At 49.1% G+C, this 26416-nt stretch overlaps 1 protein-coding gene across 3 annotated transcripts in view; it reads left to right on the forward strand.

Annotated features, from left to right (window-relative positions):
• The window catches only part of ITPR1 (inositol 1,4,5-trisphosphate receptor type 1), a 157515-nt gene that overhangs the window by 89666 nt on the left and 41433 nt on the right, over positions 1–26416 (forward strand). For all 3 annotated transcript variants that reach the window (XM_084214761.1, XM_084214762.1, XM_084214763.1), the window contains 2 exons: positions 12124–12256; positions 12602–12792. In XM_084214761.1, the coding sequence (XP_084070887.1) occupies positions 12124–12256; positions 12602–12792 (324 nt within the window). The remainder of the gene's footprint in view (positions 1–12123; positions 12257–12601; positions 12793–26416) is intronic.

The following is a 26416-nucleotide window of genomic DNA, read 5'->3' on the forward strand; positions in this document are numbered from 1 at the left end:
TTTAATTGCTCTGATCAGCTGAAATGCTCCTTGTTCCCTCAGGGGATACTCCACTGAAGTAACTGTTGATGGCATGATTTCATGGTGGCTTTTTATGTAGGTTGAGTTCTCTCAGTTGTGTCCTGCAAGGTAATCCCAGCGAGCAGTGTGTCCCAAAAACAAAGGAGATAAAAAATGCCAGGAGATCTGTGTTTGTTAGTGAAAGTCGTGGCAGACCCTCGTTCATGTTTTTGTGAATGCAGAAGGGAGTGTCCTTTGGAAGTGGAGAATAATGCTGGAGTTCACCCAGTGGTGGGATATCCCCTGGGTGTGGGGTTGGCTCCAGCCCTGAACAATTTTGGGCTGAGCTGGGGGGCTTTGGGTGCTGGAGAAGTGGAGTGGAAGGGAGCAGCAGAGTTGGTGCTGTTGTCCTAACTCACACTTTTACTGAGGGTTTATGTGCAATTCCCTTTGTGCTGGAAAGGAGGGACAGGGAGGAGCTGCAGTTTTCCAAGAAGTAGTGGAGCACTAATAGAAAACCCAAACCATGAGGAACTGTCTCCCACCACAATGGCACCACGGCTGTGTTCTCCCCTGGTTTGGGGGAGTTGTGAGCTCAGAGTTGGCCTTTGGCTTGTGCTGTGGCTGCTCTTTGCCTCTCCTGGAGCATGGGGGGGGAGCAGGAGCTGAAGGGCTCAACAGGGTGTGTTTGACATGGGCTCTGTGCGGGTGTCTCAGGTGATAAAGCCAAAACCCCAAGGCAGGGCATTGTCCTTAGAAGCCCTTGGGCTGAGTCTCTGTTGGTGGCCTCGTTCCTGGGCTGGAGCTGCTCTAATCCTGTTCCTGGTGGAGCCTGTGCTGCTGTCTCAGGGAAGAGCTTCGGGGCCGAGGTGAATTCTTCCACCGAGTGTGAATCTTCACACAACAGCAAGAACTAAACCCTGCTCGTAGTTACACACAACAGCTTAATGTGCTGTTAATGCAATCCTCAGCCCACTGAGAAGAGCAGGCGTGATGCAAATGCAGATTTGCTGGTGTTGCATGCTGAGCTGCTCCGTGGGCTCCCTGTGCTCCAGCCTAGCCCGGCACTGGGAAAGGTTCCTGTCCATCCTCCCCAGCCAGGGCCGCCCTTTGGGGACACCGTGGCCCAGTTTCCACCTGCAGTGCGAGTCCTGGCCACTGAAACACCCCCATCCTGGAGGAGCCGTGAATCTTTGCTGGCCTGCCAGGCAGGGCCCCGTCGGTGCTGACCTGCAGGTGGCACGCGCAGGATGCCGATCGCGCTGGGAGATGGCCTACTTTGCTTTTTTTTTTTTTATATTCCTTTTTCCCCTCCCAGCCACATTGCAGTGAGCTGTTCCGCTGGGCACCTGCCAACATTCAGGCAGCAGTTACATAAGAAGAGCTTTTTTTCCTGGAATTTAGGCCCGCTGCTGATGTGTGACCTTCAGCAGTAATTGCCAATAAAGGCGGTGGGGATGTTTACAGGCACCGCGCTGGCCCGCAGCCTGCGCCGGTAGCGCCGAGCTGGGGCTGGGCTGCTGCTCCCCGGCTGACCCCGCTCCACTGCAGCTCTAGTCCCATTTCCACACTGAAATGGGGGTGCTGTGCCTCCCCCCAGCCTGACCTCACTCCACTGCAGCTCTGTTTCATTCTCCAGGGTGAAACAGGGGTGCTGTGCTTCCCCAGCCTGACCCCACTCCACTGCAGCTATATTCCAATTTCCAGGGTGAAATGGGGGTGCTCTGCTTCCCCCCCGTCTGTCCCCACTACACTGCAGCTACAGTCCAATTTCCACACTGAAATGGGGGTGCTCTGCTTCCCCCCAGCCTCACCCCACACTACTGCAGTTATATTCCAATTTCCATACTAAAATGGAGGTGCTGTGCTTCCCCCCAGCCTGACCCCACACCATTGCAGCTCTATTCCAATTTCCAGGGTGAAACAGGGGTGCTCTGCTTCCCCCCAGTCAGATCCCACACCACTGCAGCTCAATTTCCAGGGTGGAATTGGGGGTGTTCTGCTCTTTCTGGGGTATGGACCAGCAGTCACCCAACCAAATCCGGCATGGAGTTTCCCTTGTAGTTATTTAGTTATTTGTTAGGCTTGTGTTGGTGTTTTATCTGCTTTTTCAGTAGTGACACTTCTTTATGCAGCTGATATATCTACAGGCAGCTCTATCTAGTAAAATGCACTTGCAGACCCACTCAGTACAGTTTAGGTTTGGGGTTTTTTCACCTCTTTGCATTCATCTTGAGGTTTCAAGTAGGTGGAAAGGGAACTGAAAATCCTGGTTCAGAGGGGTTGCCTCAATTAACCTTTTCCTTGCTCTTTATCTATGATAAACTAAAATTCCAATGGCTAAGGTGCAAAATATGTGCTGTTCTATGCATTTTTGATTGGAGTTAGGAAATGTATTAATCTCTTCAGATCTGCAAAGCTGCACTTGGGAATTATTTTCCTTGCAGAGATCTTACTCTGCAGTCATTTCTCTTGTGTATTTTGCACTTAGACAGTGCTTCACTTGTTATGTCTCAAGCAGAGGAAATGCAGGCACTCATAAATTTTTGTGGGCTGCCTTATATTTTTTTTTTTCCCTTGAGAAATCCTGCAATCTTTGGACAGGGCTTTTTTTTTTTTTTTTAACATGGACTGGAATTGGTGAGCTCCTTGGAAAAGGAGGCTGGAACATTTCTTACAGTTATTTGTCACCAAAAAAATAGTAGTTATTCCATCTTACTGCTAATTAAAACTGCTGCTGTAAAATGTTGTGAAGGTAGTTCTCAGTGTATTCAGCAGAAGTCCTGCAAGACAGAGGATTTAAAGAGGAGGAAGTTCTTGTACTCCCACTGAAGGGCAGACACTGAGGTCTCCAGCTCCTGGAAAGTCCCAGCCCAAGTTCAAACATGATTTCTCCACTGAAAACTCTGGAAAATGAGGGAAGGCATTCCCCTAGGTAGATCTTGGTGACCTTGGAGTGCAGGCACTGGCAGCCCCTGTGGCAGATGTGCCACCTCCTCAGCTGGCAGTGCACAAATCTCTGCACGTTCCCTGAGCTCAGGGAGGATGTTCAGCCGTGTCCCTGCCCTGGGTGTGTGACAGGGCCAGGGCTGGGAGCTGGGGGGCTGCTCCTGCCCCCAAAATCCCACGTGCCTTCTGGGGCACCTGTGCCAGAACAAGGTGCTGCCCCGCATCTCCTGCTGCTGCCTGATTTAGGCAGGGCTGAGATCCTCCATCCCTGAAAATGCAACGTGGGAAGTTTGTCAAAGCAGTTCAGTGCTCCTGGGTCCCAGTTATTCCCCTCTGCCCTGAAACTTCTCCATAACAAGTCAAATGCTTGTTTGACAAACACCTACAGATCATCTGCAGGGGCTAGAAATTTCCTATCCAAATTTCTCCTCAGCTCCACAAGGTAACAGTGTTGGCTTTACAAAGGGGACTTGGCAAGGAGGCTGCACAGAGTTTTGTGGTATTTTTAAAGAGTTATGAAGGACAGCAACATAATTTGTGCTCTATCTGTTGCCACGAATCAGACAAGGTGATGCTTTTGCTGTGTGCCTTTCAAGGAAGAGCTGATGGTATTTCAAAGGGAAAAGCAGAGAAGTTCAGAGAAAGGAGGAAAAAGTGGAAAGGGACTTGAAGGATTCAATCTCAGCAGCCATTCCCACTGGAATTCCAGCTCCTACTGGAGTTGGCAATGCAGGAGCTGAGGCAGAGGCTTTAGAATAACATTTATCTGAAATCTTCACTCTAGTTCCTTGCATCTGGATGTACAACCTGGCTATCAAAAGCTTAATGTGCAATTTGGCTGTTGTGTTTTCCCTTTTTATTTCCTCCTCTCTGCCAAACGTCTCCCCCTGCCACCCCAGTAATGAGATGCCATATGCATGGAATTGGGTCAGTTCCTGAATTCACAGATTTTGGGGCCAGAAGGGACCTCTCAGTGATTGAACCTGACTTCCTGCACAGCCCAGGGCATCCCACTCCTCACCACTGTCTGTCCATGGAGCCATATCCATGGAGCTTGGCTCAGCTTCCTCAGAGTGCTCAGTGCTGAGCTCGGGGACCTCCCAGGACAGGAGAGAGGATGTTTGGAGGGACCTGGAGGAATTGTGTGGAGGAATTGTGTGAGTTGATGACATTGGAAAATGTCATCAGTTCAGCAGTCTGAGGTTTGTCACTTCTCAGTCCTTTGAACTCTTGGGCAGTATGAAGTGTGGGAGATTGGTGCTTGGAATTGTGCTGGTTTGTCCATTATTTTGTCAAAATTCCAAAGTCTGGGGAGGCTGAAGAGAAAAGGACCGGGGTTTTGAAGGTGTGTTTGTGTGGTCACACAAATGTGAGTTTTCTGATCAGTTGATTTCCCTCTCATTAATTGCAATATGAGCTGTTTTCCAGCCTCTTTTGGTGAAGCCACTTTCTGGAGCAGCCCCAGTCTGTGAACTGGAATCTCCACCAGCCTTTTAAAAGCATTTCAGGCCTTTGCACTGCTCAGTGCTCTGGGTGTTCACTGCATAGTTGGGCAAAAAAAGTGGAGAAAAGCAATTCTGATGCTTCAAACTTGAACGAAAATCTTTCTGCTATTCCTCAAACCTTTTCCACTCTATCACAGCAGTAGTTTGCATTTTCTCTGAAGGAAGGATTAAGTAGCTTCCATTGTGATTGTTATTTTGAAAGCAAATGAGAATAAAACTTTGAAGAATTCCTCCAAACTGCAAAGGAAAAGGATGGAAAGCTCATCTGTATGTCAGACATTGAATTCAGCCTGGAGCTGTCACGTGCTGTGGTGGTTTTTGAGGGCCATACATCCACTGTTGAGTCAGACAGTCTGTTCTGGGAAGCACACGTGGCCTGTGCTGGGGAAGTGCTGCTGGAAGCGCTCCGGTCACCAGAGGGTCAGGGATTGTGCATCTCCACTCATGGCTCATGAGGAGTGGTTTATTGGCCAGCCTTGGGGGAGTGGAAACTTCAAAGGAAGAGAGAGGTTTTGCTCAGCAAGTTGAAAGGACCTTTCCCTCCTGCCTGTAAAAAGCACAGCTGTTGGACTGTGACCCGGCCACCCACTGGGTTCCAGTTTAAAAGCTGTCCACTGTGTCCTGTAATCACCTGGCTGTGTTTGGTACTCCACAAACCTGCCCCTGCCCCCAAACCATCCCTTTCTTACAGCTGCAGAGCTGAAATATAGGGAGGCACAAGAAATCTTGGAAAATTACTGCTTTGGGCTGCTCTCCCACCCTGTTCAATCCTGGTAAAGCATAAGGTGATATTTTGCTGTTGCAGCACACACAGGAGAGTGCAAAGTGTAGCACAGCAACAAGAGCTTAATAATTCTTTGCTATTTGACCCCATTTTGACTCAAAGAATAACAGTTTCAGGATTTGGAGTTTATATTCTTACTGGAAGATGGCTGAGGGCTGTGCTGCTGTGGGTGATCCTCGTGGGCATTGCCCAGGGCAGTGGTTTTGCTGCCAGGTCAGTGTCTGGGGCTGGCTCTGGCGTGCTGTATGTGCCACAGAGGGAAAGCACAGGAATTTGTGAGCTGGAATTTGTAATTTTAGCTTGGGAGGGAGCAAACTATCAATTTTATGTGATTCTTCATCTGTGCTTTTGGGCTTTTCAGCCCCAAAATGTAAATGTATATTTGGTTGAGATAGGGTCAAGGTATCAGCCCAGGAATCCCAGAATGGTTTGGGGTGGGAGGGACCTTAAAGCTCATCCAGTGCCACCCCTGCCATGGCAGGGACACCTCCCACTGTCCCAGGCTGCTCAGAGCTCCATCCAGCTTAGCCCTGGACGCTTGAAGGGATGGAAAATCCACACTTTCTCTGGGAAACCTGTCCCAGTGCCCAGAAGGAAACTTTTGTTTGGAATCCTGAGTCCAGCAGTCGTGTCCACTTGACCTGTCAGCTTCAGTCTCCCCTCCCCAGGAGGAAGGGACCTCATTTCCCCTGCAGGGAACAGGCCTGGTTTCCTTGCTGCTGTTGGCTCTGGGGAAGGCAGGGATGTTTCCTGTGCCCCGGGCACGTTGTGCAGGGGGACAATGTGCCCAGGCTCGGGGAGCTGGTGGGGCTCAGCCTGGGAGCAGGGCAGGGCAGGACGATGTGTTCCTCTGCAGGAACCTGCTGCTTCCTGTTCACTTGTGCTCCTCTGGGTCAAACCCTGCCTGCTTCCACTTGGCCACACAAGGGATCAACGTGCTTGAGACGTGTCCAGGAGCAGTGACAATGCAAGGAAGCCACCACCAAAGGCCATGGGAGCTGGCCAGGAATGAAGTCCCTTAGGAGGAGAATGGAGAAGGGTCTTTTTCCTGGCCAAGGAGCCCCTGCAGGTCTCTCCTGGGGCTCCTTCCTGGGAAGTGGAGTCTCATTTTTCCTCCTGCTGCATCTGTGGCTTCCCTCTGGGGCTCCCCAGGCTGCAGCAGGTGCTGGGCAGCTCTCCCAGTCTGTGCTCCCTTGGTCTGTCCATCCCTGTGGCAGACATGGCCAGGAATGCCTGGCTCAGGCTGGGGTTACAGGATTGTGAGTGTTATTTCCTGGTGTCTGCTCCTGAGAATTACAGCAATTTCCCCACAATTAAGTCAGCAGTTGAGTTTGAATGTTCAGTTCTCTGTTGTGTGTCTGTGCTTGACTAGATAAAAGTTACTTGTCTTCATCTGTTTCAGTTGAAGATCAGCATTTTAAATTTGAAAAGCTGTCACCATTCAGGCCCTTATTTAGTTGCTCCTGTTTGGTGCTGTGTTGTGTATCTTTTATCTTGAGAAAAGTATGTTTATAGATGAGAATCCACAGAATATGTTTTTTTCAGCTTAAATTATGAGGCTGCTACCTTTGTGATATGCAGCCCTGGCTTCCTCCTCCTCCCCGCTGGGGTGGATGTGCAGTGTTCCAGTGACAGATCCTGGGGGTGTGGTCCCCAGAAGTGCTCTGGGCACTTGCAACTTCATTTTTCTGCTTGTGCCTCTGAGTTCATGCAGAGCAGTTTGGGATGTTCAGAGGATACCTGCGGAATTTGCCAAATGCGGCCCTTTTAGGAGCAGGGTGGGAGATGTAAACAGTAACTACAGCTACAATTCATTTGTGATGATTCAGCTGAAGTCAAGTGCTTTCCCATCTCCCTTCCCCTCACTGTTGATCACTGGATTGCTGTTGGGATGAAAGATTCTGGAGGAATGACTAATTTTTCTACATTTTACTTTCAACTAGCTGCCGCAAGCTCCAGAAACGGAGAGCCCTGTAGAGGTGTGTCAGCCACCTATATTTGTACAGCACACAAATATTGGTGTTCAACTAGTCCTAGTGGAGTGTCTTGTTGGTAAAAACCCCTGTGAAATGTGTGTTCCTGCCTGGTGTTAGACAGTGGAAATAAGTAGATTTGTTGAAGTGCCTTAATCCAATACAGCATCGGCGTGGTAGTCTGAAAATATATTAAAAAATCTGTAAGCTAATCCTAAGTCTGTTCCTTTCAGCCATTTCCTTTGTTCTTTAAAGGTGGCACTGGGAAAAGTCTCCTCTCAAATTTTCCTACATTGGCAAAATGAGATTTCATTTTGGCTCCTAACGCAGAATTTGGTTTTTCCTTTGCCTCACATACTTAAAAACTTCAATACTTTAATGAAAGGGAAGTTCTTAGTGGAAGCTTCATACCTCCAGAGTGATTGGTGTCCCATTTAAAATGCCCCTGTGGACAAGCTCAGGGTCACTAGTGCACATTGTCAAGACCACTGGTTCTAAAGGTAATGGATATGTGGAAACATGTCCTTTATGTGCCTAAAGCAGATTATTTGCCAAAAAGAAGGCAGGAAAATTTATCAAATCTTAAATTCCTTTGAAATTCATGGCATATCCAGACATGGCATTGGTAGATTGTACAACTGGGTGCCAAATCAGTGCAAATCTAAATGAAACAGCATGGAAGTCTAAATCTGGGAGAGTGTTGATTCTCTGAGCTGTGAAGTTTTTATAAATGTGAGATCATGTAGAAAAAGAAATGTTTGTGATGGTTTAGGCCTTTGTATTTGTAAATTTTGTGGAATAGTGTTTAAATGTAACCTGAAACTCTGAGTGGTCATCAAATGGATTTGAGATGTCTGGGAGATGGCTCCTGGTTTCTGATGGGTCCCTGTATAGAGCTGTTATTCTACACCTCTCAAGATGCTTTAAAGCAGCAAAACCCCAGTGTGCTTCAGCTTTGCAAAGTGGAAGTTGCATTCCTGGAAATGAATATCTAAAGTGAGAGATTTGATTGGAGTCGTGCCCGTGCCAAGGGGCAGCTCAGTGACTCCCTGCTGACATCCTGGCCATTGGGAGGGAGAGGGAGCCCCCAGGCTGGGCCAGAAGCCCTCCCCAGTCTCAAATGAGTTTCAGTGACCACGGTGGGATGTGTTGGAGTCCCCCAGCCCCAGAGTGTGTGTCCAGTGGGGCTGGGGGTGTTGCTGTGTGTCTGTGCATGGGCATGCGTGGGCTGAGCCCCAGAGCTGTGTGTGTCCCTGGGAGCTGTGGCACCAGGCAGAGCCGTGTTTCCTGGAGCACTGCTGGCACTCCTGCATGCCAGGGGGGTGTGTGAGGGTGGCAGAGCAGAGGGCTCAGGGCTGGCAGAGGGCAGGTGTCCTGTTCTGGTGGCTTGTCAGTCCATCTCCCTCATCTCCCCCCTCACATCCAGCTGTGACTCCCCAGTATTCCCATGAGTGCCAAGGTGTTGGTCTCTCTTGAGTGTTGTTCTGCTTTAAAATGAACTTTCTGCACGCACAGCAGGAGCTTGATCAAACTCTACCCCAGAGGCAACTGGAGGATCATAGAAGGGTATGTACAGCAGTCAAGCACATTCAGAACTCATCTCTCCCTTTCCCCTGTAAACAGTGAAGCCTAAGTCACGTAAGAAACTTGTGTGGTTAAATGCTGGCTGGAAGATCCAAAAAATGAGCCATGTGGGCAGAGTGAGGTCCTGGAGCCCCTTCTCTGGGGTTACCTGGAAGGAGTGAGTGCTTGGCTGTTCTGAACTGAACTCAGGTCCTGGTCTGGTCCATTCCCACTGTCAAAACCTTGCCTGTGGGTGCTGATCACTCTGCTGTGAAGCGACATTGATCAGTGCTGGCTCCTCTGGCCATACTGCCCCTTTCTAGCCAGCCAAGCTGCAAAATCAGCATCGTTGGTCCCTTTCTCCATTTCTTTTACTTTTGTAGCTGGGAACACAACAGTAACAACTTACAGCTGCTTCACTCTAAAATATGAAAGATGCTCTGTTTAAAACTTCTAACAGGTTTCTGATATCACTTAAAGTTGTGTGTTGCATCTGCATTGCTGATGCATGTACAGTGATGTTTCTGTGTGACTTACTCTTACTTTACCTGGTGTGAATGCAGATGAAACTGGACGCTGTTGGGTTTTTCCCTAGGTACCATATTTGATTTTTCTGGTTACTGCCAAACATCTGATATTTGTTTGCACACTGCCCTCGTCAAAGTGGTGCGCAGCACTAACAGGATGGTTAAAGAACTGTTCTGGAGCCAAGCATTGCAGCTGAATTAATTGGAACACTTCTTAAATACCACTTATTTTTTCTCCCTTCTGCTTTGATCACATACTCATATTTTGTTAACTGATACCATGGGTTTGGATAAATTTGTAGGAACCAAAGCTTTTCTTCCCGGTTAGAGTTTGAAATGCTGGTGACTGTGTATTGCCAAACCTGGATCAGCACACTCTGACTAGAAACAACTGCTTGATACTTGTTCCTGCTGTATTTTTTGGTGATTTGTCTTGTTTTGGATACACAGCACCTACAGACACCAGAGGTGCCGGTCCTGCTGAGGTCTCCACTCACCCCAGCTATTTTGACCATGGAATAGAAGTCATCTCCTGCTCCTCAAGGGGCCAAAAGGAGACTCTAGGGGCAGCTCCAAGGGCTTTAGTTACCCTCCTGAATTCAGGCAAGGTGGAGTTTGCTGAGCAGCTGTTCTTGAGGCTGGATATGTGTTATCTTTGTACTAAGCAGTAAAAATCCCTGGTTTAAATGCCATTTGACAGGATGACTGCCAGTAGTTCAACAGAGGAGGAAAAAGGTGCTGTGAGAGCTCCCTCGTAGCCATTTGTGTCCTAGGGCCCATCTGGGTGTCAAGTTGCCTTTCCAGTCAGTGCACATGTACAAGGAAGATGTAGTTCAGGGGTTTCCTTTCCAGTCAGTGCACATGTACAAGGAAGATGTAGTTCAGGGGGTTTTTTGTCTGGCTTGGCCTTGTTCTGTCACAGCCTCCCTCACCTGCCGGGCTGGGAGCAGGGAGGTGGATAAAGCACTGCCTCATGTACTGAACACTCTCACGTCGCTGTTAGGCGCAGGAGCTGCTCCAGGACAGGGTTTGCTGAAGCTCCTGAGCTGTCCTTTGCCTCTCCCATGTGTTCACTCTTTGGCCCAAGCAGTGATGGGAAGTGTATGCCCCTTGGAGGAGTGCTCATCTCCTCCTGCTGTTGCTTCCACAGGAGTTTTCCTTTTTTCTGCTGTTTGGGAGCTTTTGGAAGCAGCTGGTTGGAACACTGACTTTGTGTTTATTTTGCATCCTGTTGCCTGACACTTGCTCCCTCCCATCTGATCCCATGAAATGCAGCTCCTGGGCTGCAGCTTTCACACTGAGAATCCACAGGAACCATTTCTAAGCTGCTGGATTGTGGTGACAGGGTGGCAGTGGGAGCCCTGACTTGAGCCCCAGCCCTGTGGGGAGGGCAGAGCTCCCTCACCAGCTCAGGCATGTGTTGGGCTTCTCGCTGTGGAAGTGATTTCTGAAATTTGGTAAAGAACTTGATTATCAGAGTGACTTTTGTCTTTTCTTTCTTTTGGGGTGTAAGGATCTCTTGAAGTGACTTTTTTGAGTGCCAGCTGTGTATAAAATCAGTGGGACTGCAGCAGGGCTAGAGTTCTGTACAAGCCAATTAATGCACATTTATGTCATTCCATTTACTTGTGTTTTAAAGGGCTCCTGTGAAATTTTAAAGAGTAAGACTTCACTTTTATGACAGCTGATGTATTAAATGACATCTTGAATCTATAGTCAGACAACCAATTTCATTTGAAATACAATCGAAAATCAATAAATCAGTGACAAGCACTTTTTGTGAATGGAACTAAAGATAAGGTGCTTTAGTTCTTTGGAGAGATTTTTTAATATGAAATGATTTTTGGCTAATTTTTTAAATTTTTTTTTCCCTGAATCCCCAGAAAAGCCCTTCCCTCCCCTCTGCAGCACTGTCCTGGGATGGTGCTGCTGTAACCACGCTGCCAGTGGCAGGGCAGGAACTCCCGGTGACAGCAATCCTTACAAAAATCCCTTAATCCCTTGTGCCGTGTTTGTGTGCTGGCAGTGCCTCCAGCTTTGTCCAGCTCCCCAGATCCCAGGGAATTCCTGTGGAGGCTGAAGTGGCAGCAGTGGGGTGACATTCCACCTGGAGGGAGGTGTTGGATCTCCGCTGGCTCGTGCTGGGGTCGTGCTGGAGCTCCGGGTGCTCCGGGATTTGGGGTTGTGTGAGGACCTGCCCTGTGCTGGGGTGGGTGCTGGGGTGGGAGGGCTGGTGTGACTTGGGCAGCTGCCAGCAGGGAACTAAGAGCTGGGATCCAGCAGGATCGCTCGGGTTTCCGCTCGGCAGCTGATGGGTCCTGTCAGCTGCTGGTGGAGGGACAGCGGAGTGCAGCCCTGCAGGGTTGGTGGGATGGCAGAACAGGAGAGGTGTGAGGAGATTAAACTGTTCCTTAAAACCATTTCTGGTGTTCCTCTAATCCACCTCTTGATTTTGTGTTGGTGCTGTACAGATGCAACTCCTTTGCATTTAAGACCAAGACAATAGAACTTAATTAAAACGAACCTCTCAGAAAATTAAATCTGTCTAGAAAGCTGTACACAAAACCTGAACTGCAGCTGTCTCTCTGCTGCATGGGGGAACCCACAATCTTATTGAGCCCCATGAGACCCCTCCAATGTCCCAGCCTGCCCCAGCACATCAGGAGCTGCTCAGTGGATTTCTCCAAGTCTCCAGGGTTTCATTCCCCCCTCCCTCACCACAAGAAGGGTGCTGGTAACAGCAGCCCTGCTACCAATGAACATGGGTGGTTGGCCTGTTCGTGGAGCTCCCCTGGTGATTTCCTTGTGCTCTTTGCCTGCAGGGCGAGGCCCTGAGGCAGGTTTTGGTGAACCGCTACTACGGCACGGTGCGCGCGGCCGGCCGGCGCGAGAGCCTCACCGCCTTCGGCAACGGGCCCCTGGCCGCCAGCGGCCCCGGCAAGGCTGGCACGGCAGGTAGGACACGCTCTGCTCCTCCCTGGCTGCCTCCCCTGCTCTGGGGATCTGTGGGGTGGTGTTACAGGGGTCCCAGGATGAGGGAGGAGATGAGAATCCGCAGGTAGGACACACTCTGCTCCTCCGCAGGCTGTGTCCCGAGGGGATCTGCCTCCCTCCCTCTCTGGGACACTAATGGAATTGCAGAATGGGTTGGGTTGAAAGGGACTTAAAACTCATCCTGTTCCACCCCCTGCCATGAGCAGGGACCCCTTCAATTATCTCAGGTTGCTCCGAGCCCTGTCCACCTGGCCTTGCCGTCCCCATGGGGTCAGTGCCATCCTGTTTGTCCTGATCACTTTACAGGAGGAAGCTCTGGGTCGAGCTCCATGAGCCGAGGGGAGATGAGCCTGGCAGATGTCCAGTGCCACCTGGATAAAGAAGGTGCTTCCAACCTGGTCATAGATCTCATCATGAATGCCACCAGTGACAGAGTCTTCCACGAGAGCATCCTGCTGGCCATTGCCCTGCTGGAAGGTGGGAACACCACAATACAGGTAGGGAAATGGAAAACTCCATCTTGTGACTGAGCCCTGTCGGGAAGGGAAATGTTTTTATGAAATCCAGGAAATTTGAGAAGGTTAAGGAGGTGGGAGGGGAAATTATCTGAATGATCTTTGACCTGTAATTAAGGGAAATACTAATATCTGCCATGCAGAAGTGAACTTATTGAATGTTTGCATGGGCACTGAGTACGTGAGGTGTTTTTCCAGGGCAATATAGGGGAATGTGTAATAAAACAGCTTTGTAGATAAGTTATTGACTGCTTTTACAAATAACTTAAGTAAGTGTAATGTGCTCAGAGACTTTTACAATGAGCTGTTAAATTCAGACTGGAATTTGACATAAGTGTACTGTAAACTCCAGACCACCACCATGCTCCAGCAAATCTCACTGATCTTCCTTTATGTGTTTTCAATAAGGATTAGATTCCCCTAAAAGAAAATTGTCCCTGTTGTGGATTAATGAACACACCAGCAAGCTCTTACATTCTTCCCAATGGAAAGTAAAACCTTATTACAGCAAAACTTGCTTACAAAGATGATTGAATCTGTGATATCTTATTTGTTTAGCTCTGCATGTGTTGTGTTTGCAGTCTGTCTGTGGGGCTGAGTCCTGACCAGTCGTAACTGATTGTTGTGGTTGAAACACACACTAGATCCCTACAGCAGCACCTCCTGTGTCCATGCAAACTTCCCTTGAGAGAACAGGGAATGTCTCTGGGCTCCTTCACTCTCTCTGTAATCAGTGTCCTCATTAATCCCCTGTGTATAAGCTCTGGAATGAAACTTCTTTGCAATGGATAAAGTGGGAATTGAGTGTTGAAAATCCTGTGTCACCTTAAACTGCAATGACAGGATTAACATTCCTGGGGGACAGTCACTCCTTTAAATTTCCTGCTCTTCTCTAATGTAAAGGAAGCTGAGCTTTCATCCTTGCAGCTCTCAGGGAGCCTCAGGTAACCTCTCACTGTCATGCTGGAAGGAAAAACAAACTGCACCAGCCTGATGTGGAGAGATCCTTTGCTTGTGCTGGACCTCAGTGCTAAAGGACTGAGCAGAGCCACTTCCCGCAGTGCACAAATCTGCGTTGGAAGCAGATTCCTTAGCTCACCCACTGAAAACCAACAGGAAGATCTGCAGTCCCTCTCCAAAGACACCTTTTTGCCCAAAAGGGAGGCAATTCAGTTTGCGTTTGCTGTCTGTGAGCGGGAGTTGGCAGGCTGTGGAATAACTCTGTGGTCAGGAGTGATGGATGGCTCTCAGGGCAGTGGCACTTCTGCCCCACACTGTTCACTGCTGCCAGGTCCTGCTGCACTCCAGCCTCTACAGATGTGCTTCCACAGCTCAGAGTGGCTGTTTTCCATCCTTTCCCACTCAGGGATATAAGTGCTTGGCAGGTGTCTGTAGGACGGGCAGCCAGCAGTCCCTGGGTGCATGCTCCAGCAGGATGGGCTGGGAGGGGGCTCTGCTGGAGTGTGGGCTGCTTTTAAGTACAGAATGTTTTAGGAACCAAATGACTTGTGATGCCTACAGCTAATGCTGTGAGCTCTGAGGGCTCGGACACACCCAGCAGCTCTTACTCATGCATGCAAAGCACGAACGGGATGTTATTGAAAATATCCCGTGGAGCCGTTGGGATGTGGATGTTCCGTGCTGCAGCGCTCCATGGACTTCATGGCAAACAGCAAAAAAGGAGCATCATCAGTGCATAGACGTGTTCTGTGGCTTTTCTCCATGTTGGTCAAACTCCTGGTGGTAGGAGGAGAGTTTTCTGGTGCCTTGCAGTGGCTCCAGCACGTGGGGGCCTGTGGTACGCTGGCAGTGGGGAACAGCATGTCCTCAGCACTCTGAGCTCTCAGTAGGGCTTGAGAGAGCCAAGTCGGGAGAGCTCCAATGGGGAAAACACCAACCACAAAGCTTAACTTCAGGGAGAACAGCTGGCTCCACTCTGGGAATCAAAGCGAAGGTGGAGGCTTGCTCTTTAGTAAAATCATTAGTTCAGGGCTGTATCTCCCAGGGTAATTGCTGAGTGATGGGATGGCCAGCTTAAACTGGTATCCTGAGACAGGGAACTCATCATCAAGCTTTGCTGTCCCCATGTAGGAAGAGTGGCTCACAATGCAGATGGCCCTGGTGCAGCCCAGCTCTTCAGGAGGGCTGTGTGGATACTTGCTAATCTGCAAAGCTGACTGGTTTTGTACAGCAGCCTTTGGCTGTGACACAGTGAAGATTTACTGAGTGCAGCAAAGTGATGGGCTTCCCCTAGCAGGAATTCATTTTTACAAAACACTGCAAAATTTGGCTGCTTATGGAAACAAGATGCACTTGGGAAAATTAACCTGCTACTTTCCTTGTGTTTTATCCCAGTCTTTCTCTAATGTTCTTTGATAAGTTTTGCAGAGTGGGTAAGTAGGGCTTGGCAACCTCTGCAACCTGCAGAGTGGATTTTCTGCAGTTCTTCTGCAGTTTCCAGTAAGTGCCAGTGGAAGTGTCATCCCCAGTCTCTGGACTAATAACTGTGTTCATTTTGCATCAGATGCATTTGTCATTGGGAAAGTTGACCTAGCCAAACCAGCCAGCTTTGTCTTTGAGGTCTAACAGAGTTTATCTTCATTTCACAATTTTTTTTGTTGTTATTATTAGCAGCTTTTGATTGATAGTGTTCCAAACAAGTTTGTTCTGTGCTGAGTTTGAATAATTTCTACTGAACCTCAATTGCCTCTATCTACAGGCCTTTGAGAATAGGAAAGTGGTGGGATAGGGACAGGTTATGTAAAAAAGGCTCTTTGGCAGCAAAGCCAGAAACGTGTCACCCCTGCATGGCATTTTCCTAACTCCAGGTTTTCACACGGGAAATTGATTCCGCCTGGAGTGCAGCAGAAGGTTTGTACCAACACACAGGAACTTGCACATGATGATTGTAATATGGTTAATAATGGGAGTTCCCAGGTAACTCCCATGAGCTTCAGTGGGAGAACAGATCCCCGTGATGCTGGGAAGGGATCACTGCAATAGGTGTTGCTGTTTCATTAGGTGCAGGCAGGGCCAGTATTAAGGGTAGGCAAAGTAGGTGGTTGCCAACTCCAGCAGAAAAGCAAATCTCGAAACCTTCCTTATTGTAATTGGTAGGAGGGATTTTTATTGTATTGTTAAGAAAATGAATGTGGGGGAGAAGCAGGACAAGAGAAAAGGCTCCTGGTTCACCTCAGGAAGGAGGCTGAGCTGGTGGTGTGTGGCACCCTGGATCCCACGCTGCTCCGTGTTTTGCTGCAGGGGTGAATGTGAATGTGGCAAATTAGCTCTTCTGGGAAGGTCTTTGCCCGCTTCCAGCTCTTGGGTGGAAACTTTCTGAGCTTTAGCTTTTGGAATTAACTTAGAAACACTGTCAGGTTCTTTGGGAGCAGGATGGTGGTGACCTTGTGGTGGCTGTCACTCCGGCTCAGCAGGAGCCCTTGGTTTCAGTGGGAAGCCTGCCCTCGTTTGCACAGAGACAGAAGCAGAGGTGGAACCACGGGGTCAGCACCAGACAACAAATTAACTTGACAAACGCTGCAACTCACTGAGCTGCAAATTACATCAACCCCTTTATTAATTTATATAACCCTGAGCATCCCCGTGGGGAGCGCTGGCTCAGCGGTTCTGAGCAGCCCTGGGGGTGCCCCACGCTCTGCTCCAGAGGGTGAGGGCTGAGCCTGCCCTTCTCCCCGGGTGCCAGTGCCTGGCTGCTGTCCTGGTGCTGCCTTGGGCTCCCTTCTCCAGAGCAGGGAACGCTCTGGTGGGCGCTGATGCTCGTGGGCACTCGGAGTGCATCTCCTTGGGGAGGGATGAGCGCTCGGTCCCTCCCCACGTGCATGGCAGCACAGCCAGGCTCTCCTCTGGTACAGCCAGTGAGTGACAGTGCAGGAAATTGCTGAGGACTCGTCCTGCAACACTCGTCTCTCATCTGCTAAATAAAAATCCCGTGTGCTGCTCCTCTGCCTCACCTCCGCTGGGTTTCGGCTTTCCTCGGTCTGTGGAAGTTAATGGCAAGTAAAGCCCCTTACATAACACCTCTCCATGGAGACTCTGCTCCCTTAATTAGGGATCTTCTCAAAAGTCAGCCTGCGTGACAAATTACCCGCACGCACATGTTGGGGCTTTCAGCAGGGGAAGGTAAAATGAGGTTGATGACATTGGTTGTTGCAGGCAGCGTTTAAGTGCTGCCCCAAGGTGACACAATGCACCTCTGCCACTTCAGAGTGGTGGTGCCTCAGTTCCCCTTTGTCCACTGCTGTCCCCGAGGTGGGCAGTCGCAGAGGGTGGGGTGATCAGGGTTGGCACACAAGGAAAAGGTGATTTTTTTCAGGAAGTGGGATTTGCTCCTGGCTTTAAGGCATCTGAGCAGAGTTGCTGCTCTTTGGAGAGGATGATGGTGGCAATGTGCTGCACAGCTCTGTTCCCCAGCAGCTGAGGATGGGATGAGGAGCAGGGGCCACCCTGGCTCAAGACAGCCCTGATGAGCTGGTGGTGGAGAGTTGTGCCTCTGTCACAGCATGGCAGGAGTGAATCAGTGCTGTATGGTGGCTTGGAGCTCACTGGGGTGTGTGAGGCTCCTTTGAGATGTGACAGTGCAAAAAGCTTGAGGCTTTGAGCTGTTTGAACTTCCAGAGCTCTTTGGTTCTCAGAGGATCTGTGTGCCTTCCCTTGAGTGCCCCTGGGGCTGGGGGCTGTGGCTGTGCTGTCCCTGGAACAGGTGCCATGGGTACAGAAATCTTGGCAGCCAGCTCCTCATCAGTCAGATCTGGTAGGGAATTCTGGACTCACACAACTCTCCCATCCCAACCTGGTCTTGCTCCATACTTGGACTCAGTTGATGTTTCTCAACATTTCTCCTCGTGTGTTGCCACCAGCGAGGAAACTCCACCTGGGTGAATTGTGGTCTCCTTTTCTGTGCCTCCAACTGTCCAGAGATAATTGATAGTTATTACATAATTGCAGGGCTGATGCACAAAAGGAGTTGAATCCAGAGCTATTCAGTTCTTTGTGTTTCTGGCACTTGGGGAGACCCAGGGAATCTCACAGCTGGGGGTACCAGCCACTGGTGCTGGTCAGTCACAGCCCTTGGGATTGAGAGAGCAGAGACTTCAAGACAAATTTATGTCCTTGAGCTCATTGTAGCACTGGCTGTGAAATACTGTGACCAAAATGTCCTATTTGGTTGCAGGAACACTTTGTTTCTTTTTTTATGTGGCTGAAACTGCCCTGCAAAATGGGGGGGAAAGCTCTGCAAAACATTACAGAAGTACTGGTGGGGTAAAATGTTGGCTTAGTGGCACAATAGTGCCTTAATTTGTGGTTTGAACTTCTCAAATCAAATTTATTTCTTGCAAGATTTACAGCAGTCATAGACATCAGTGAGCACAGGCAGTTGTATGCAATGGTAAAGGCTGCAGAGGCAAGAATGTCTTTGGGTCACTAAACTCCTGTAAATAGCACTTGAGAACTTTTGATCATTGATAAAACAAGTATTAAATTTTCTGTTTCTTCTAACAGACGGAATTCTGTGATACAGGATGTTATATCTTTTTTTGCATTGTTTTAATGGTACCTGTTTAGGAAACCAGTGCACAACCAGCAATCTCTTGGCATGTGTTAAACAATCACCTGCCTGTGTCTTTCACTGTTTTAATGTGCTTTTACTCAAGATAAAATACACCATTTTTTAAAAAAATTCTGGTTATGTCATGAACATGACGTTAAGAAAACATGTTGATAAGGACCTGCATCATCAACTGTGGGCAGATTTCTTGTCCTTTTCTGAAAGAGCCCTCTCCAGAAGGAAACCTTTGCAAATCCTGACCTCCTTGACAGTGGAGTTGCCTTCCAGAGAAGGCACAGGCCCTGCAGTAGCCATGAGGAACCTCTGTCCTGATGCTCTGCTGCTCCAGAGCACGTATGGAGATGGGAGCCAAGCCTGTGGAGCACACCTATCTTCTCCTCATATATTTTGATGTATTCAGCACAGTGAAGTCTCAGTGTCCCTCAGCTGTTGGATACCACCATGTTCAAAACAACCCAGCCCCCCTGATAATGCAGTGTGAGGAGTCCTTCCTGCGGGGGAGGTTGCATTTTCATTCAGGCCACTGGGATTCCCAGGTGAGGCTGAGGCTGGATGAGGTGAGATGCTAACGATAGCACCTTGTCTTTGCTCCTGAGCTGCAGCTCCTGCTGCTTCCTGAGGTGTGTTTGTGCCATCAGTGTTCCTGGAGCAGAACATCCTCCAGTCTTTTTCCCAAAGGGAAGTTTTCTGCTGGGTTCTGAGGTGCCCATCTGTGTGGTTGAGCAGTGTAGGTAGAAAAAAAGAAGACTCTCTACCTCAGGGTTCAGCTTTGACTTGGTGGCCTCGTGGTGTTCATGGTTGGGTACCACCTTCTGTGTGGCACTCCTCTCAACATTCCACTGGGATCCTGGTCCTGCAAGGAGCGAGCAGGGAGGTAAATCAGTAATTCTCCCAATTCCTCTCCATGGGATCCAGGTCCAACATAAACTTTCAAGATGATCCCTAGCAGGATTAAAGTCCTCCCGGAGCAGGCAGAGGCAAAGCTATTCAGCAAAACAAGGTCATGCTGCCTTTTTTTTGGTAAGCACAGGAATCAACAAAGCGCTGTTATATAACTTCTATTTATATCCCACTTGCTCACTAGCTGCAGGCACACAAGAGTAGCTGAGAAGGGAATTTAATGAGCTCTCAGGGCTTGCTCACCTTCCAGAGCGGGTAGGAGCCAGCTTGTTTTTGAAGTGCGTCAGCAAATGAAACTGGTGGTGGGTGGGTGGTTTGGGTAGGTGGACTGACTTGTTGCTATGGTTTTCTTTAATTCCTCTGTCTCTCAAGGAGATCTTTCACTTTTTTTTTTTTCTTTTGGGGAGTCTGCAGACTTCCTTGTTTCTCACACCTACGCAGCACTTGCCGGTTCGGTGGGGAATGGGCTCCGTGCTCCTGCCATGGGATGTGGGCTCCCTGCTCCTGCCATGGGATGTGGGCTCCATGACTCTGCCATGGGATGTGGGCTCCGTGCTCCTGCCATGGGATGTGGGCTCCGTGCTCCTGCCATGGGATGTGGGCTCCGTGCTCCTGCCATGGGATGTGGGCTCCCTGCTCCTGCCATGGGATGTGGGCTCCCTGCTCCTGCCATGGGATGTGGGCTTCCTGCTCCTGCCATGGGATATGGGCTCTGTGCTTCTGCCATGGGACGTGGGCTCCATGATTCTGCCATGGGATATGGGCTCCCTGCTCCTGCCATGGTATGTGGGCTCCATGATTCTGCTCTAGGGAATGGGATCCCCACTCCTGCCATGGCTGAGCTGAGTGACCCAGCCCTGTGTGTTCCCACAGGGATGCAGGAGGAACCCAAATCAGCTCTGTGCTGACACCAGGCAGACCCTGAGTCTCCCAAGCTCCCGAGGCCATCTGTGAGCCCGGAGCACACAGTGCTGTTTGTGCCTGCTGTTCCTCCAGTGTGCCTCCACCAGTTTCACCTCATCCTTCCAAGGGCTCGTGCTGGCTCTGGAAGGGTGTGAGGGAACTGCCTCTGTGTGAGGTTTGTTCCTGCTTTCTTCTGTGAGATGACTTTAAGTTGCATCAAGATTTTGTGTGTTGCAATAGGAGAACATGCAGGATACAAGGGCTCTTCCTGGTGTAGTTGTGCTGCTGGTCTCATTTAAAGCTGGCTGGGACAGGCAAGCATTTCCACAGGTCAGGCTCTGTACACTCATCACCCCCCATAAAACATTCTCCCACAAGTGGGCAGAACCCCCAGCAAAGAGCAGAGCTGTGCAGGGTGGAGAGTGGATGCCCATGGCAGGGAGAGTTTGTCTTATTTGTGGAAAATAGAGCTGGGAAGTCCTCCTTCTGCTTTCAGGACAAAGTTTATTTTACAGTTTGCAAAAAAAACAGGCAATTGAGGTGTTCTGGCAGATTTTCCTTATGGGTTTATTTCAAACTGTGAAGTATGTTCAGTGTGAAATATTTCAGCTGCCATTTCCTTAAGCTATGCAAGACTAATGATATCCATCACTCATGCCCAAAGTGATGGATCTCCAGCGAGCCAGGATGTACAAGAGATTGAGAGAGAGAGAGATTAGTGATATTTAAAATAAATAAATGAGGGGGGACTGAAAGCACAGTTAGGTTGGAATTCTCTGCAGTGGAAGCCCTTGCAATATGTTTAGGCAGAATGTAGAGGGTTGGCACTTGTGCTTAATTCAGTGCTTGTGTTAGTGCAGTTCCCTTTAAAATGTGGCTTGTTTGAAGTAGTCCAGCTCTAAGAAGTCATCTGGGGGTGGCAAACTTCCTGCAGAGATGAAGTAGCACACAAGTTTTGCATTAGTTCGTGCTGGCAGCCTGGCTGGATAACCCAGGCGAGCTGAGGTCCCTGCAATGATTTCTCTCTAGTGTTGGAATAAAATGTCCTGAGTTGAAGCCAGATCACTGAGCTTTCTCCTCCTTCTGGAGGGACTTTCCTCTCTGCAATCTCCCTGGCTCGCCAAGTTCCCGGGGTATTTTCTGCTCACTGGCATTAGGGAAATGGGGAAGGAGACAACAGTGAAAGCAGTTTGCTTTAATTGCTGAGGTGTTTGCTGGGGCTTTGCTTTCCCTGGTTTCTTGGTAATCAGAGGCTTGTTTTGCTGGGGAATTCTTTGGGATGCGTTGGGATGGTCTGGCAGGGCTTGGTGGCTGATGAAACATCCAGGGGAGGGTGCGGCCCCGGGAACGCTCCGAGCTCCGTGGGCTGACGGCAACCTCAGGGTGGCTCCTGCAGCCAAGGCTGCCTCAGGCCAGGCCACCCCTCGTGGGGAGCAAACACAGCTGAGCAGAGCCTGCTTAAACCCGGGGTATTGCTTAAACTGCTGGGTTTTGCTGCTGCTTCTCCCAGGATCAGACAGCGCAGCCTGGAACGAGGCTGGGGTGGAAAGTCAAGCTGTTCCAGGAGAAACAATCCAAGTGTTGTTCATTTTCTTGGCTGGCAGAGCTGTGGTGTGCTGGGGGCAGAGCCAGGTGACAGGGTAGGGAAAGGTGTTCCCAGTAAAGGGGCAGCACACAGCCCAGACTGGCAAGGCTTTCAGAGGCAAGAGCTAGAAATCAGCTGTCTTCAGCTGCTGCCTGGTTTGGGTTTTTTCCCCATTTAACAATCCTACACTGGGCACAAGCTCACTCATCATTAAATTTACTGTGGATTAGTTACACTTAGAGTGGATTAGTTACCTGGGTGTGTCCTTTGGACACCTTACACAAAGGTGCCGGACTGCTGTGCTGTGTGGTTTCACTCTCCACAGGACAGATGTCAGTTCTGCTGGCTTAAATCCAATTTGTTACCCACTGCTGGTATGAGACATACGTTAAGGAGCATTTGTCCCTGCCCTGTGGTTATCCTGCCTCCATAATCCCACCCCCCTGAACTGCTGGGGAGTTAGCTGAGCTTCTCTTCCACTCATCATTAGAAATTTTGTATATTACATATGTCAAAGGCCTCAGAATTAAATGTTAATACCAGGAAATATGCCCATTCTTTGGTGATTTATTTTTTTTTTAATGTGGTTCTGCAATCCAGCTTGTTAATGATTTGCAATATTTAAGAACATGCCAAAAAATACCCACCACAGAAAATGATACTAATGCTGAATAAAAAGTCAGCAAGCAAAAATGGTATTTTCAGTTTAGCACAAAACGTTAGGTAAACATTTCACAGAGTGTGTAAATAGTCAGAAGGGAAGAGGAGACCAAGTTCCTGGGAATAACTAGAGAAGAGACACAGACTTAAAAAAACATCAGTGACTGGAAGTTAGGGGCATAAAGAAGAGCTTAACCACATGTTTCTAACAGTTGTTAACCACTGGAACAGACCATTGGGAGATGTAGTTCATCATCTCTGACACTTGCTCAAGAAAGACAGGATTATTTTCTCAAAAACACACATGAAACACTGGCAGAGTCATGGGGGAGCTTGAGGGGCTGCTGGTGCTCCAGGGTGGGCAGGGCTGTCACAGGTCAAGGTCCTGCAATTGGAACTTGGCCTTTGGTTTCTTTTCCTGAGAAATCTCTGGATTTGCAGCTCTTCTTCTGCCACTTGTGCTGTGCACCAGGAGATAAAGTCATGGGTGATGATGGGATTTACTTACTGACCTCCTTTGGCCCAGGGGGATGCACTGGAGGGGCAGAGGTGGAAGGGGGGGATGTCCTGCTGTGCATGAGGCTTCTGCCTGGAATCCCTTAGGAACAGAGTTGGGTGATGGAGAGGAAAGGAAGTTCTTCCACAGGTTTCCTGGTAGCTGGTATTATCAGTTGATCTGTTCTGTGGTGCTTTAATCTGGATGTCAGGAGGAGCAGTGGTGTGGCTGCTTTGCAGATGGGTTCTCCTCCTTCCACCCCCTTGAAACAGTGAACATCAGTGAATGTTTCAAGGGGAAACTGCACTGTGTCAAGGGGATGGAAGGAGAACCCAGCACGGGCATCACTGTGCTGATGTGCATCGCTGCATCTGTGCAGTGTGGGGGTTGGTTGTGCCCTCCTTAGAAATGATGGAGAGCTCTGTGGTGATGTCCTTGCTCTCAGTATCTGTCCTGTCAGACACTCTTGTCACATGGGGTGGGTCTGTTTCCTTCTGAGGCTGTGTAATTAATCACCATCCCATTATCCAGCCGTGGTTGCTGTGCTCTGGAGACCAGCTGGGCTTCCCTGGGCTGGGGGCGCTTGTAAAGCTCTTTGCTGAGCCCGAGTCCATGGGGCAAACCTCCAGGCTGCTGTGGCCCTGCCATGGCTCCTGTGCAGGGCTGAGACTGAGCAGACATGAACAATGCAAGGCTGAAGTAAAATGCCGTTTCACAATGTGTGAATGCCAGAATGCTTCGGGTTGGGAGGGACCTTAAATATCATCTACTTCCAATTCGCAGCCATGGGCAGGGACACCTTCCCTAGCCCAGAGTGCTCCAGCCTGGCCTTGGACAATTCCAGGGATCCAGGAGCAGCCACGGTTTCTCTGGGCACCCTGTGCCAGGGCCTCCCCACCCTCACAGGGAAGAATTTCTTCCCAAAATCCCATCCAACCCTGCCCTCTGGCATGGGAAGCCACTCCCTGTGTCCTGTCCCTCCATGCCCTTGTCACAGATCCCTCTCTGGCCTTCACTGCCCGTGTCTCCAGTACCAGAGGGACCTGTGTCTCCACCACCTCTCAGACAGCTTTTCCCTACTGGGACAGCCAGACACAGCCCCTACTGGTTCTGTATGGGACACAGTTCCCTGCCTGCTGCAGGCTTTTAGGAGCTCCAAGACCCCAGTGACTGCATCCTCAGGGATGGCTGGTGTCAGATGCTGCAGTGTCAGGGCTATGTTTAAAGCTCCGTTCCTCAAAATCCCCCAGGAGTGTGGAGGTTGGCTGTTCCTCCACGCTTGCTCTTTCAGCAGCCTGTGGTTCCATGGTGTCTGTACACAAGCCAGGACCCCAGCAGACGGTGCTCTAAAATGGCCACTCGATTTCCGTTTTAAAAAGGGAGATTTCTCCACTTTCTGCTTGGAGGCTATATCTGTAAATAAGATTTTAGGAATTCTGTCATAATTATCACCACCCGTTACCTGCTCAAGCGCAACTTGCAAGATCACACCTCTTAAAATACAGTATCTTTGGGAGCTGGCATGTGGTTGATTCATATGTGTGAAGGTGTTAGGCATCCTGACCTAAACTGAAACAATCATTTGGTGACACCCCTTCAGTGTATGCACAGCATGCACAAAAAGCTTTACTGGAAATGCTCCTTTCATTTGGGGTTTTTTCTCTGAACTACAGTGGAAACTCAGTTAAAAAGCTTGAAAAGACGACAAAAATCAAGTCTGTCAGCAAGAAGTAATTACTCTCATAAAAGGTATTTCTTTAGTGTGGTTCATTAGAAAAAGGCTTTTCCTTCAGCACAGCTTCATCACAGGGAAATTCCTCCTGTCTGGGCTCTGCAGATGTGACAGCCAGGTCATGGCCATCCTGCCTGACAGCCAGATTTTTCGGAAAGTGTTTGGCCTTTTTAGAGCCTGTGGTTTCTGCTGGTCTGTCTGTAAATTGTTGTTGTTACTATTGTAATCTTTGTAGAGTGAAATTTCCAAGATGCTCCTTGGATACAAACTCTTCCTCTCTCTGTCCTTGCAGCCACCAAGTCACAGAGTTAGTTCAGGCTTGGCTGCCTCAACCCCCAGTTATTGAGGGGTTGTTGGTCAGCCTCACCCCCTTCACAGGGAAGAATTTCCTGAATATACCTCATCTAAATCAGCCCTCATTCAGTTTAAAGCCATGGGAAAGCATTATGAGAAAACATTCAAATTGTTGATACAAAGCCTTGGATTGGATATTTTATTTTTACTGTACCAATGCTGATAAATGAACTGGGCACCCAGATTGCCATGGGCACATCACAGGCCCAGCAGTGTTTGGGCAGAGGGCACGTCCTGCAGGGCTCTGGCAGCTCTGCTTTGTTGGACTCTCTGGTGGGTGTCAGGAGGGGATTCTGCTGTGACTGGATTTGGGATGTCTGTCCTGGGTTGTTTTCCTTTCCGTCCTCTCTGTTAATCACCAGAAATAACTACAATCTTCAGAGTTTACCTGAGGTGCTAAGGGCAGGTGTGAGGTATTGCAGTGGTGGGAGGGATATCTCCTGAATATTGACCACGTTCTTTAAATAGCCACGCTCCTGCTCTGCCTGTAATCAAAGGCACAGCTCTGGGAGTGTTCAAAGTCACTCCGTGTGTTCTCCGTGCAGCTGCTGGAGTGATCAAAGGCAGCAGCAGCCACGGCCCCGTGTGCTCCGCAGCAGAGCGGGCAGGATATATTGCTGTTCCCATTTTAATTTGTTTTTTCAATAAATCAGCCTTCATTCCTATTCATCATGTAAAGCTGTTGGATGGTGAGCCGCTGCAGAATGCTAACTAATTTCATAATGCTCTGCATAAGGTGACCCACTTACAAGTTCATCCTTCAGTCGTGTTTAAGCTCTGGTCCTGATTTATGTAACAGCATATTGGTTTCATCAAGAGTTGTCTGATCACTCACTGTGTTGGCTCCTTCTTGACCTGTGCATGATTTGTATTCTCCTCAATTTTAGGGAGAACTTTCTGTCTCTGTGCACATATGTGCAGAAGAAGAGTAATAAACCTTCTTAAAAGTAGTCAGTGCTTTGAGTTTTTCTGTCACTTAAAGATATATTGGAGTGGGAACTACCAGGAGTTTTAAGGAGCTGCCGCAGGCAGGGCAGGGGAAGCTCAGCACGAGATGTCTCTCACAGGCATCGCCCTGTTTGTACATTTTTGGACTGTGATTAACATTGGCTTTTGCCTGTTGTGAGTCACAGTCCCTTGGATTTGAGGGTGGGAAGGCAGAACAGTTCTTCTATATTTTCCCATATCCTTTTGTTTCTGCTGATAATCAAATTATAGGGAATTCCCTTCTCCTTACTTTAATTCCTGGTACTTACCTTATCTCCCTTGTTGAGAGTGAGGTGTGCTGCCCAATTGTATCAGGCTGGTGTAATTTATTCCCCTGACTTCTCTTTAAACCTGCATTTGAAGTTGTTAATGAGGGACTTAACCAAGCTGAGACACTGGAGC

The sequence above is a fragment of the Fringilla coelebs genome (genome assembly GCF_963513975.1).
Source record: "Fringilla coelebs genome assembly, chromosome: 13".
Classification (NCBI taxonomy): domain Eukaryota; kingdom Metazoa; phylum Chordata; class Aves; order Passeriformes; family Fringillidae; genus Fringilla; species Fringilla coelebs.